The 12,140-nt window shown below is 44.3% G+C and overlaps 1 protein-coding gene across 4 annotated transcripts; it reads right to left on the bottom strand.

Annotated features, from left to right (window-relative positions):
• Positions 1–1,404: 1,404 nt before the first annotated feature.
• ppp1r10 (protein phosphatase 1, regulatory subunit 10) lies at positions 1,405–12,112 on the bottom strand. 4 transcript variants are annotated; one of them, XM_048993230.1, is made up of 19 exons: positions 12,088–12,112; positions 11,578–11,895; positions 7,111–7,219; positions 6,864–6,950; positions 6,636–6,771; positions 6,486–6,537; positions 6,281–6,373; positions 5,943–6,083; positions 5,691–5,796; positions 5,472–5,575; positions 5,260–5,360; positions 5,008–5,164; positions 4,617–4,763; positions 4,167–4,413; positions 3,934–4,009; positions 3,637–3,855; positions 3,388–3,514; positions 2,824–3,237; positions 1,405–2,731 (listed from the first exon to the last, which is right to left on the bottom strand). In XM_048993230.1, exons 3-19 carry the CDS (start codon positions 7,215–7,217, stop codon positions 2,622–2,624), a joined length of 2,424 nt encoding a protein of 807 aa, XP_048849187.1. In that variant the 5' UTR covers positions 7,218–7,219; positions 11,578–11,895; positions 12,088–12,112; the 3' UTR covers positions 1,405–2,621. The 4 variants fall into 4 exon arrangements, with proteins under 4 accessions (XP_048849187.1, XP_048849186.1, XP_048849188.1 ...); XM_048993229.1 differs by lacking the exon at positions 12,088–12,112 and having other exon boundaries at positions 11,578–12,081; XM_048993231.1 differs by lacking the exon at positions 12,088–12,112 and having other exon boundaries at positions 11,748–12,081.
• Positions 12,113–12,140: the final 28 nt, after the last annotated feature.

Below are 12,140 nucleotides of genomic sequence, written 5' to 3'. Positions count from 1 at the left end.
TAAAGGAGATGTATCACAACGATGTTATAATCACACTTAAGCAGCAGAGGGTGCTATTTGTAAAATGCAAGTAAGAAAGTTTTTCGTGCAATTTTATAAAACAAAATATCTCCAACATGAGTAATTGAGCGACATTTATTTAATACATGTACAAAATATTTATATCAACAATATGGATATGTATATGAATGTGTGTAGCCTTTTTTTATATATATATATACATATAAACACACAATCTCTTCAATACAAACTCAGCATTTTCTGATAATAAATCAAAATGTATCACTGTCAGCATCATTATCAAAATCAAAAATAAAAATCAAACCCAAAATGACATTATAGTCCCACAAGAGACAGGAAGGCCGATGTTTTCACAGAAAACACTTGTATCACCCCCCCCCCCCCCCCCCCAATCGAGGCCCAGACTGAGTTCGCTTTAACACTGTCACAGTACATAAAAAGAAAACTGGAATGAAAAACACAAGAATGAAAGATGGCAAATATGATGATGTAATAAGGATAAAGGGATTCTTCTGAGCCTGGCCGTAGTGAGTGTGTGTGAGCAGAAATGTACTAGAGGACTATTAAACACCATCCACTTTACACTATAAACACTACAGCACCCCCCAGAAACACAGCACCGCCGTCCAGCTATTCCACAAAGTGCCAGCTGCTTCGCTTCTACCTCAATACTGCAGTCTGGCTAAATGACAGAACCAGGAAGACCAAAGCGGAGGAAGTTAGAGGCATCCAAAGTCATTCAAGGGAACCTTCAAATATTCTCACAAACGCGACCAGGAAACAAAGGCTGGCAAGTTCAGTCAGAGATTTCCATACCACCTGTATGATATTTGCTTCGATTGCACAACTTATGTCAACATGCCAAGCCACACAGGTACATTTCTACAACGGGGAGCTTCTATTCCACAGCACATTAAGGTCTCCCATCCAAATGTCTCCATTACCTACTGCATTCTCCATGTAGACATTTGTCTGGTGTGCACCAACCTGCAAGACTGTGGATGCAAGTTTGCTGGCCAAAACGAGGAAAGAAGAATGAGAGGGAAAAAAAACTACTGTTGCTGTTTATCTAACCAGCAGACAATGCTTTGCAATGAGAAGCAGAGCTGATGAGAGCTAGTTGCCACCTTTATGTATTGTGTATAACAGACACTGGTTTCAGAATAATCGATTGTCTCTGCATCACAGCAACTAATGCAAGATAAATGTGGTTGCCAGCAACCCCAAGTAAGGCATAATGACCGGTCACTTTCCAGGAAGATCCAAGTGACCTTAAACATCCTGTAAATGGGTCCCCAGGTGGTGCCATCACCTTAAAATCAAAAGTGGTCAAATATGGTGAGAAAACCTGAGACACGATGAGGTCGTTTGGGAAAAAGGGGGGGGGGGGGGGGGGGGTCGGGGGGGTCATCACTCACCATGGTTAAATCTGATTTTAAATAACAGGGTCTACACAATATTTCTGGTCTTATATGAGGCACCGGGCTCCTCTCAGGGCCCGATGCTGGTACATTCAGTGAATACCTTTCGCCTCAGGGAACTCAAGCTCAAACTAAGGAAATTACAGCAGGAAAGGCTATTCAGTCCAACACAATTCAGGAAACTCAAAAGCACACATCCCTGTGTGAAACATTAGACTGGAGGAAGGGGTACGAACATGTGCCCGTCTGCTAATAGGACCATAGCTGGGATCTCATTGCACTAACCTCCCCAACAAGCCTGGATTTTTGATAAGATAAAGAACAGGAATGAGAGCCAACAGCTCAGTGCAAAGTACAGGGCACGACATATAGGGGTACAGACGTCGAGCCATCGTGGGTTTTGCCTACTACATCCAGTGTGTCTATGGTCTGTCACAGTCGGTTGAAAATTATGATGTCGGTTTGAAGACAACAGTAAAGAGAACCTACATGTCTCAGTCCCACATGGGCAGATTGGCTCAGGGCAACACTGCCGGCCCCTTTCCATCTGGGTGACTTACCAAAAACAGCAAAGCAAAGCTACGCATGATTTTGAGGTACGTCCGCATTCACCAATATCCAGAGCCAAGTTCAATGATTAGAAAAGCCTCGGAGAGAGGGAGAGGCCAAGAGTGAGGGACAGAAGGAATGAGAAGGATAACACTCTTCAAGTGGTCATGGTAGGGAACACTATGTCCAAGAACCATGAGGAGGGGGGTCAAGGACGTTTAGCTTCATCGTCATCTTCAAAGACGTGGGTGAGCTCCAGTAGTAAACCCCAATAGGGGGAGTGGTTGAGCAGTCACTATGACCAGAAAGAGGCAGGATGAGCAAGTCCAACACAGCACCTTGCAGCTATATGTTCCAGGTGAAAAAAATAATTGCTAACCAAATGGATTTCAGTGAACCACTTCACCCAATATTCCATGCCTCCTATTTCCTTAATCTTATCATCATCAAGAGTGATCATTATTAAATAGGTGACTACGGTCTCCTTTAAATCTGTTCTGTCAGGCACACAGGCCGAACAGCAGCAGCAGTGTTAGGTCTCCTTGGGTAGCAGCTGCGATCTTCATGTAGATCCATCTTAGTGGCAGATTCAATGTCTTAATGTCTTTCAGTGCTATGGGGGTGGGGTGCTCAGGGTAGGGGTGGTCCGTTCACTCCGGGGTGGTAAAAGGCACAGTTGTTCTCATACCGGCAGTTTCCCTTCATCATGAAGTGTCTGCAAACGGGCCGGTTGGACATGTCTGCAGAAGGGAGAGATAGGAGGTACAGGTCAGCAGGCTCACCACCGGGTAGAAGAGAGGCTCGGGTCCACTGCTTGAGAGAGACTTCCTACCTCCCATATGCGAGTTGTTGTGTCCCCCTCCACCTCCTCTTGGGGGCCCGCCACCTCCCCGTCCGCCACGACCTCTGTAACCCTGGTCTCCGCCTCTGTAACCCTGGTCTCCGCCTCGCCCGCCACGTCCACGGTGGTAATGGCCGCCGCCCCCGCGATGGGGGCCGCCCCTCATAGGTTCCTCATTCCAGTACCCTCCATCTCCCCCACGGGGAGGAGGCGGGGGTGGGCCCATCATCCTGGGACCACCGCCGGAGGCGAAGGGGGGGCCGTGGCCATGGGGAGGCGGAGGATGGTTGTAGTGAGGCCCAGAGGGCGGCTTGTTGGGGGGGTAGCCGCCATTCATGGGCATCGGCATGTTCATGCTGTGGTTCATGTTCATGCTGGGGCTGTGGCCCAGCAGGCCGGTGCTCACTGGGAGATTAGAGGGGGTGGGATTGGGGTTAGATACAATGCAGCTGTTCTGGAACCTCACCAACAAAGACAGGGACACGGATAATATCACACAAGGGTGCAGTGCAAACCAACTAACAGAAATGAGAGAGTCCATTAAGGGAAGCCAACCTGGGGGGGGTCCAGCGGGAGGGGGCTGGTTCTGGGTCTGCTGCAGGGAGCCTATCAGCTGCTTGATCTTGTCAGAGAAATCAGGCTGCTTGATCAGGTCCTCCGGAGACTGACTGCTCTGCGCACCCTGGGCGGTCAGACAGGAAGTGGTCACGACGGGCACGGGGGACTCGGGAAAGATCGTCACCTGCGCATCATGACCATGCGATAGAGTCCGTGCTGACAACATGCTGTCCGCCAGCCACTTACCATGATGGAGGTGAGCAGTTCCTGTACATTGACAGTGGGGGCGCTGGTGTTGCTGGGAGTGGCTTGAGTCTGGGGGCTGCGCCCACTGTTGCCCAGGCTGCCCATCAGGTTAGCCAGGACAGGGGGAAGTTTGGAGCCCTCGGTGGACGCAGCAGCAGAACTGGGCTGGGGAGAGGTGTCCATCGGCTCCATATAGCCATCGTCCACAGAGGAAGAGTCCTGCCAAGAGGCAAGTAGGAGTCAACAGTCTGCCAACAGCAGGGAAGACTTCCACATGCAGAGCGATGAAGGACTTACCTCATCCAGAGGTATGAGGCGGGGAGGTGTGGGCTCATAGGGCTCAGGGTCTGGTTCATGTGGGCAATCAGGAACGCTATGAAGAAGACAAGAACCTTCATTATTGACTGACAGACTGACAGAGACAGACAGACAGACAGGCAGGCAGGCAGGCAGGCAGGCAGGCCGGCCTAGCAGCTGCATATTTAACAATCACTGCCAAGACCCTGCCATGAAATGAACACTGCAAGTACCTCTCTTTGCTCAGGAAGATCTCCTGCAGGATGCCCATCTCTCGCTCCTTCTGGGTGTGCTTCTCAGTACTATTGGCTCCTGGGGTGACCAGGCAGCCAGACGGCATCAGGGGTTGAGGAGGAACCCAGGGTACCCTCTCCTCCATGGTATCATGGGAGAGTCGCCGGGCCTTCTCAAACGTCTGCCTGTCCATCATCAGCTCCCGCCGTGCGGCTTCTCCAAAGTCCTTGATCTTGTTGACGTTGACTAGGGGGCAGGAGAGAAGGTACTGTCAGGGTACATGCACAGTCCACACAAGAAAGGGCAGGAAGGGGTCCATGCAAGGACGAGCAGGGTACGAACAGGGTACGAGCAGGGTACGAACAGGGTACGAGCAGGGTACGAAAAGGGTACGAGCAGGGTACGAAAAGGGTACGAGCAGGGTACGAGCAGCTCTCTCCACTACTGACCTCTTTCTGTCTCATCCAGGTCAAAAAAGAAGTATTCCTTCAGCTGGTCTTCCTCAGCCCAGCGTACGCTTTTCTTCTTCTTGCCTTTCTTGGTTAGCTGACTTTCCTCCTCGCCGCGAGGCTCTGATAGGGCATTGTGTTTATCCGCTACAGCAAACACATACAAAGACGTGGCTTAAGCGGCATCAGAATGTCTTTGAAACTGCAGCTCCATCTATAACTCAGACACACGAACTACTTGGTTATTGCGATACTTTTCAACCGTCTGTTGATCCAAAGCACATCTAAAATGCAACACTTAAGGAATTCAAAATTCTAAAGACCTTACTGATATAAACTAACATGCCCACCAAACTTTCAAAGGCCAGCGTGAATAATGAGGGAGTCTTACCGGTATCCATGGCTTCTGTCTCCTCATGGGGAATCGGCGTTCCAGGCTGCTCCAGGTCCACGGTTTCGTGGGGGGGCGTGTGGGAAGCTAGAGCATTGGGAGACGACGGTTTTGCTTGGGAAGGATAAGCACCGGGTTTGCTGTCAAAAGGACAAGGCTGGGGGAGGAAGAACAGGACCAATGATGTTTACAGCACATTCTCGATGCAACAAAAAAGCCTGAGATATAGATAACGGACAACTAGAGCTGTACCTTGTTTGATGTCGGAGATGCAGCCTTCTTCTTCTTCTTGATTTTGATTCCAGGTACTGGAGCTGAATTCAGAGCATCCAGGAAGCCTGTACACTCCATCGCTAAAAGACAAGGCCCAGACGGTTAAGGGAAACCCAAAGCTAGAGTGTATATGGCCTGACGCAACCTTATGAGGGAAAGCAACACGTAACCATAAAGTTAAATGTACTTACGCTGAGCAGGAATGATCTTGACTTTGATTTCTTTGGTGGAATTGGGTGTCATGTTGAGAGGCTTGTACTTCTTCTCCACTGGGGGGTTGTCAATTGAGATAACACTGGGAGGAAACATACCGACAGAGAACGACATATGAAAGCAGGCCTTCATGGGGGGGGGGGGGGGGGGGGGCTTCCAGAGATCTCCATATGGTTATAAACAAAGAGACTAGTTACCTGGGCCTCTTGAGAACAGCTGGCTTAATGTTGTACTTGTCTCCCAGCTGGGGCATAGCGGGAGCCTTCTTGATCAGGACTGGAGTGGGAGTTTCCACCTCTAACCCTGTAGAGAACATGCAGAGTTTGAACCGGAAACACACAAGAGCCTCAGCGTTTTCTGGTTAAATGCCTCCAAGAAGGACTAGCTGCCAATACTGGGATGGTTCCTTGGCCCAGTGAACATGCGCCTGGGACACTCGCCACACTGACCAGTAGATCGAATCTTAGCATGGCTGGGGGCGTGGGCTTTGGGCGTCTCCCGCTTCTTCTCCTCCTCGGGGGCCTTGCCTCCATCTCCCACCTTCACCTCGACACTACGCACTTTGCTCTCATCTTTCTTTTTCTTTTTGTCTGCGGTGAAGAGAGGTGCCATCGTCAGCAATGCGCAAAACCGTCTATTCTGCTCTTACCCACTAATAACAACGATTGATCCTTTACTGAGAAGGCAGAAAGGAAATAGTGACCGACAGACAGCTGAACGATACAGACAATCACAATAGATATTCCAGTTAAAGGCGAAAAAGAGTAGACAGAAGGGGTAATAGTACCTGCTGAAGCTGAGCCACCGGAAGCAGCGACGCTCTGAGAGCGAATGATGGCCATCCAGCCATCCACCAACACAGACGCTAACTTCCTGAGCTCTGAATCAGAGAAACAGACACACTGTGACTCTACGCCAAACTCCACAACTAACATCACATGCTAAGAAACTCCCAACAAGTTTAACCTGCTAAGAAACTCCAGCAAGCTTACCTTCAGTCTCTCCACTCTTACTCAACTGCTTGACCAGCTTAGCAGTGTTGTTCTGGTGAGGAGAAACAATATGGAATCATGTAAGCCGTCAAATTGTGAGGAGCATCATCAGTACAGAGCACCACTCTTGCAATCTGCTAATTGTGGTACCTGCTTGAGGTTGTCAACAGTGAGGGGCAGTTTCTGCAGGGTGAGCAGGATGAGCTGCAGCAGAGGGGTGTTACTCGTGGTTTTGGCGTAGGTCAACCAGCCATTAAGCAGCTTGTATCCCCCAAGACGGATAAACCTGCACATGGAAGGGAACACGATTTTAAATGGTGGCTGTCATAAAGGCCAGGCTCGTTGGCATGGAACTCTAAAATAAGGCTGCTGACTGACCTGTTGAGTATGTCGTGGGATTTGGTCTGAAGCAAGATGTTTAGGTACATGCATCTGCTAACCATCTTATGGGAAGCTTTCATTAGGCTGAAGATGAGAGGAAAAAAAGTCAGTACATGTAGATTAAGTTTAGAATACATATGCATTCACCATGTTTCACCCAATGAAGATATAATGTCTCCGCTATGACTCCTCTAATAGCAATGCTAACCAAATTATGATTATAAACAGACCTGTTGGGTCTCACCTGACAATCGTGGCGACTCCTTCGAGACTGCGAAGTTCTCCCTCCTTACCAAGCATAGCCTCCACACCCTTCAGCACCTCCCTAGGATCCACACCTTCTATGGCCATTTCTGTAAGGAAGACATGACACGTCACTATGACACACCTTGTGGAAAATCACACGGCACCACAGAACCATCTGTGTGGGGTAACATTTACTGGAAAGCAAGTAGATTAAGGGCAATGGATTACAATGTAACAGTAGGTTGACTGAAGTATGGTGCAGAGATGACAATGCATTATTTCTTGTGGGAGAGCCACTGGAACAAACACCTTGCAACACCAGAACAAGCAATCAATAGGCTTTACAGTGAGTAAAATGTTCTGTATAGAGGCAGCTTGGTAGGGGTTTGATACCTCAAATGAATGACCAGTATTGAGTCTTGCTTTCCCTTTGTAACACTGCTGACCTCTAATGAATTTACTTATTATATTAAAATTAAAAATACTGTTTTGTGCATTAGCAGTGGCAATTCACACTCTCAAGGCATAATTCATGAATGAAAGGAATGGAAGCAGATTATTGGGACTAAACAAAAAAAATGGCTGATCATTTTTGGTTTTCGTCATTTGCTGGCGAGAACAACATCACTCCTTAAATCCCAAGAGGCTGCCCATTTATTAATGTCCACTAAACATTTTATCAGCATTATTTAATATGGCACATCTATATACATCTATATATATATATATATATATATATATATATATACACATACATATATATATATATATATACACACATGTTTATCTGAAAAATGTACAGATATCACTAATCTCTGGAATAAAATGTTTTTATTCACTGTGTTTACAGGGGCAATGACTGGATAGATATGGGTATTAACTATAAATTCCTTCATAAAGCGTATATGACCTAAACCAACCACAGTGGGTGGGCTTGGAAAACAGAAAAACTGCTTATGTTCTTCAAAAATTCTGATTTTAAGAAGCTGATAGGCAAGAGACTGAGCAGAATGGGCCCTTTTCCTCATTTTCTCAAAAAGAAAAGAAAACAAAATCCCATTTAAAGAAGGGCTCTACTGGATTTACTTCTTGGCTAGGAAATCCAGCACTGCACTAATGAAGTGTTCCACTTTACAGAAGCCTCAAACTACAAAATGTATGCTGAAATTGTAAGTGACCTACAAAAGGGTCCACCTACCCACCTACTTGACTATATAAGAACACATACCCAGCAGGGTGAATTCAGAGTCCTGCTTTATTGTTATTGTTAATTTGGCCTTAAGGGCTTAATAACTATACCCACCTGCTCATTGGAAATTACAAAATGCCTCAATACTGCTTTAAGGATTGTACATCATGTAAATTACAGAGGGACAGCATTCAATTGGCTTGCTTAACGATGCAATACCATTGGTTCCCACTGTCGAGCTGAATCCTCTCGTGCTCCATGTTCATGAAGCACCATAACACCAGAAACCCCGAAACGACAAGACGGCTTGTCTTTCGTTGACCTTTATAACATACAAAAATAAAAATCCTTTGGACCTGATGGTAGTCACAAGTACTAAGATATAACATAATTTCTGATATGCCCTGGATTTATACATTCTCAAGGTGTCTCCTGAGGTTTCGAGTGGCTATTGAATGTATGAGTCAAATTTTGTTTGCCATGACTGTGTTGAGGAATCAGAACTTAATGGCAAATTATTGGTCCGGCTGATTAAAAAATTTCCAAAACTGCTGAAGTTTCAAGTCTCGTAATCCAAAGTAAAAAATAGTTTTTACATGAACGCTAAAAATCTTACAGAAAAATATGATTTCCAATTAAACATACTTGTTTATTTTTAAAGAAATTCAATTAATGCAACTCATTACAACTGACTAGACCGAAAATGTCATTGCATCGTGAAGGAGTATTCTTACATGCTCACAATGAATGCAAGAGACAGTAAGTCACATACTGAGTGTGCAAATAAGATATGCATGAGACATAGGAAAGCCCCTATGAAAGGTGAATATTGGATGGTAATGCACTGTCAGGCCCGCAGTTTCAGATAAATTCATAAGAAACCTGTGGGGGCAGCAGATTTCTTCTGATCAACGAGCAGAGAGAAACCCTTGGACCGCAGGTGCAGCTACATTGAGAATTCTACTAGGCTAAAGTTCTGTAAAGCATTCTACGCAATTCACTGAAAAATTGAGATTTCATTGTGTTCGCTTTGTTCACAACCCTGATCACTGTAGACTACAGCATTTAATAAGTACAACTTAAATTATACAGGTTTGCCAATATTACAAAAAACTTCCATTTATACCATGTTTGACGACTTATTCTTTATTGTCAACTAAAATAAAGGTAATCAGCAGCATGTAGAATAAAAAATGATTACTGTTGTCCGTTACAGCTGTTCACAATATCTAATTGGTCATAAACGGTATTGTGCATTAACAAAAGGCTGACGTTAGAAGGTAATGATCCTCACTGAATGTCCTTTGGCGCCATCTACCGGTCGATCTCAATATGACGTCAATATTACGCTGTTCTTAAACCTACCACGACAAATGGTAAATTTATATAAATTTGTGTATATAAACGCGTCACATAATTCGTAGGCGATTCCTGGCATTGCCTAAAAATATAAGCTTTACACGCATGATAATCGTATATTATCTTTTGGTTAAATCAGAGTGCGCTGCTTTTTGTGCTAGTGGTGTGTATAAAACGCATTATAGAGTAAAATTACAGTTTATGAAAGCTGACAAATGTCACGATGTGAGAAATCAGTTTGGTCTTACCGGTGAATAAGTGGTTGTCGAACTTTTTTAAGTCTCTGAACCGACCTCCACACCCCAACTATGTAACATGGAACAAACTCCTGAAAACGTTACAAATGTTATGCACGCTACAACAAAATGAACACAGAAAGGTCAACAACGGAATTTCATACAATAAGGAAGACTACAAGGTTGATTAAACATACACCGTCTTCTTTAAATTAGCTTTTTTTGCAACAATACATTATAAAACATGAGCAAATAAGACGAGGTTGGGAATCTTAAGTGCAGTAGCTAGGTTGACATATATTATCGACTATGTGGGGGGCAGACAGAATATTCTGTTTCTGGATACATAATGTATCATTCACATGCCGGCTCGGGAATCGTCTGAATCAATTCTGTGGCTTAAATCTAAAACAAGCCACGAGCTATGTTATACAATCTGGTAAATATTAAATATCTAAAATTATTCTAAATTATTTACCAAAGTCTATCACTGTTAACCTTAATGCTTTCTGAAACTGTGATAAGATGAATATCGCACCACGCATCCTTAATATTAAGCGCTTCCTGTTCCTCGTAAACTTGCTAGTGCTGTCCATGACTAAATTTTCGAGACTGATTTCACGCTTTCGCATTTGTTATAAATGGCTTGGTCTTCTTTCGGTTTCCCGTAGATATAGAGGAAACTGAGGAGAGAGAAGCCGAGTAGCCTGAAGCCCGGCCCTCTTTGTTAACCCTTTGGCGGAGAGCCATGCACGACGGGCGGAAAGAGAGAAGTGCATCGGCCATTTTGAAGTAAAAACGTTAAACGCTTCAAAAGAAACGTACCATCTCTAAAATGTACAAAACACGATATACGACAAAACGTGCGGCTAAATCACCGAATTCACGAAAGAAAAATATTTCATCTGGCATAAAACGACAAGTGTTAGGGAAGATACATCCAATTAAAGCGCCAGTCCTCCATTGCTCCCACAGCCGACCCTGATGGGAAAACAACAACCCGTCCGCCATTTTGTAGCAACTTCAAAAAAGCAAAACGTTAATAGCTTTTGTTCCGAATCACACATCTTTGCAATCTTTATCATTAGATTGCTGCTTAATTTTCATCGTACTTCGACACAACTTTTATTCCCCCACCCAAAATGCCAACCGGTGGCTAAAACGAAGGTAAATTTTGCCTAGATGTATCCGACTCATCGCGTCCTATAAAGCGTTTAAATACTATTTTCTCCCGTTCACGCTTAGTCCACGAAATCCTTCATACAATCTTTATACACAGATTGCAGTGGTGGTTTGTTCCAATGAGCTCTCCCTTTGGAAAAAAAAGTCCAAGTAAATCAAAAAAACAATTCCAATTTCTACAACAAATTACGCTTGCGGCAATCTTTATGTACAGATTGCTTATTGAACGGACATATCTGCGATAAATAAAGACATTAACTGTCACCCCCGTCTCACACACAAAGAAACGGAGTTGCGTGGCTCCGCACTTTCATGTGTGAGCTCATTATTAAGTTAGCTAGCTTGCTAGTCAGCGATACTCCCTATTTCCCCCAAACACAACTATAAAACACTGTAATAAAGAGATGTATATTATGTATCTAGCTAAGAAAGTAAATTTAGAAAAATATTGGCAGATATTCAAATTCACTTTCGAATTCGCTTGAAAATCGACACTTACTATAAATACCTCTCCTTTCAGCGTCTCAGGAATAATTAATTGTGCTTTACAGCAACGATCTGTTACAACAGTTTTGGAGAATAAACTATCATGACTTCATTCAACAAAGCAAAATGGATGTTTGAAAAAATTTGCTTTAGCTTATATTGGGCGGGTTTTGTGAGACCTACACTAATTTTATCTTCTTAAACAAGATGGAGGCAAAAATAGTAATCAAATGTCCATTACTTGAGCAGAAAAAAATATTTGATGTTTTTGATATTTGTCTTCATACACTTAGTTCAAAGTCCTCGACGCCCAATCTTCACAAAGTACGACCTGTAATAAAAATACGAGAAAAAAGGACATTAGTGGCCAAACACCTTAGTTATTGACTTCAAATATACTTACAAAACCTACTTATAACTGTTCAAAAGGGAAGGCCTTAAATTATCGACAGGGAAATTTTAACTGCGCAATCATTTCCTTAAAAAATTGCTAACCTAGAAGCAAATCTCCACATACACTTACCTCAGAAAAAATCCAGGAATGGCCGCAATGGGGTGGACTTTGCCTTTTATACA

Source organism: Brienomyrus brachyistius, chromosome 23 (assembly GCF_023856365.1).
Source record: "Brienomyrus brachyistius isolate T26 chromosome 23, BBRACH_0.4, whole genome shotgun sequence".
Classification (NCBI taxonomy): domain Eukaryota; kingdom Metazoa; phylum Chordata; class Actinopteri; order Osteoglossiformes; family Mormyridae; genus Brienomyrus; species Brienomyrus brachyistius.
This window is presented reverse-complemented; position numbering and strand designations above follow the sequence as displayed.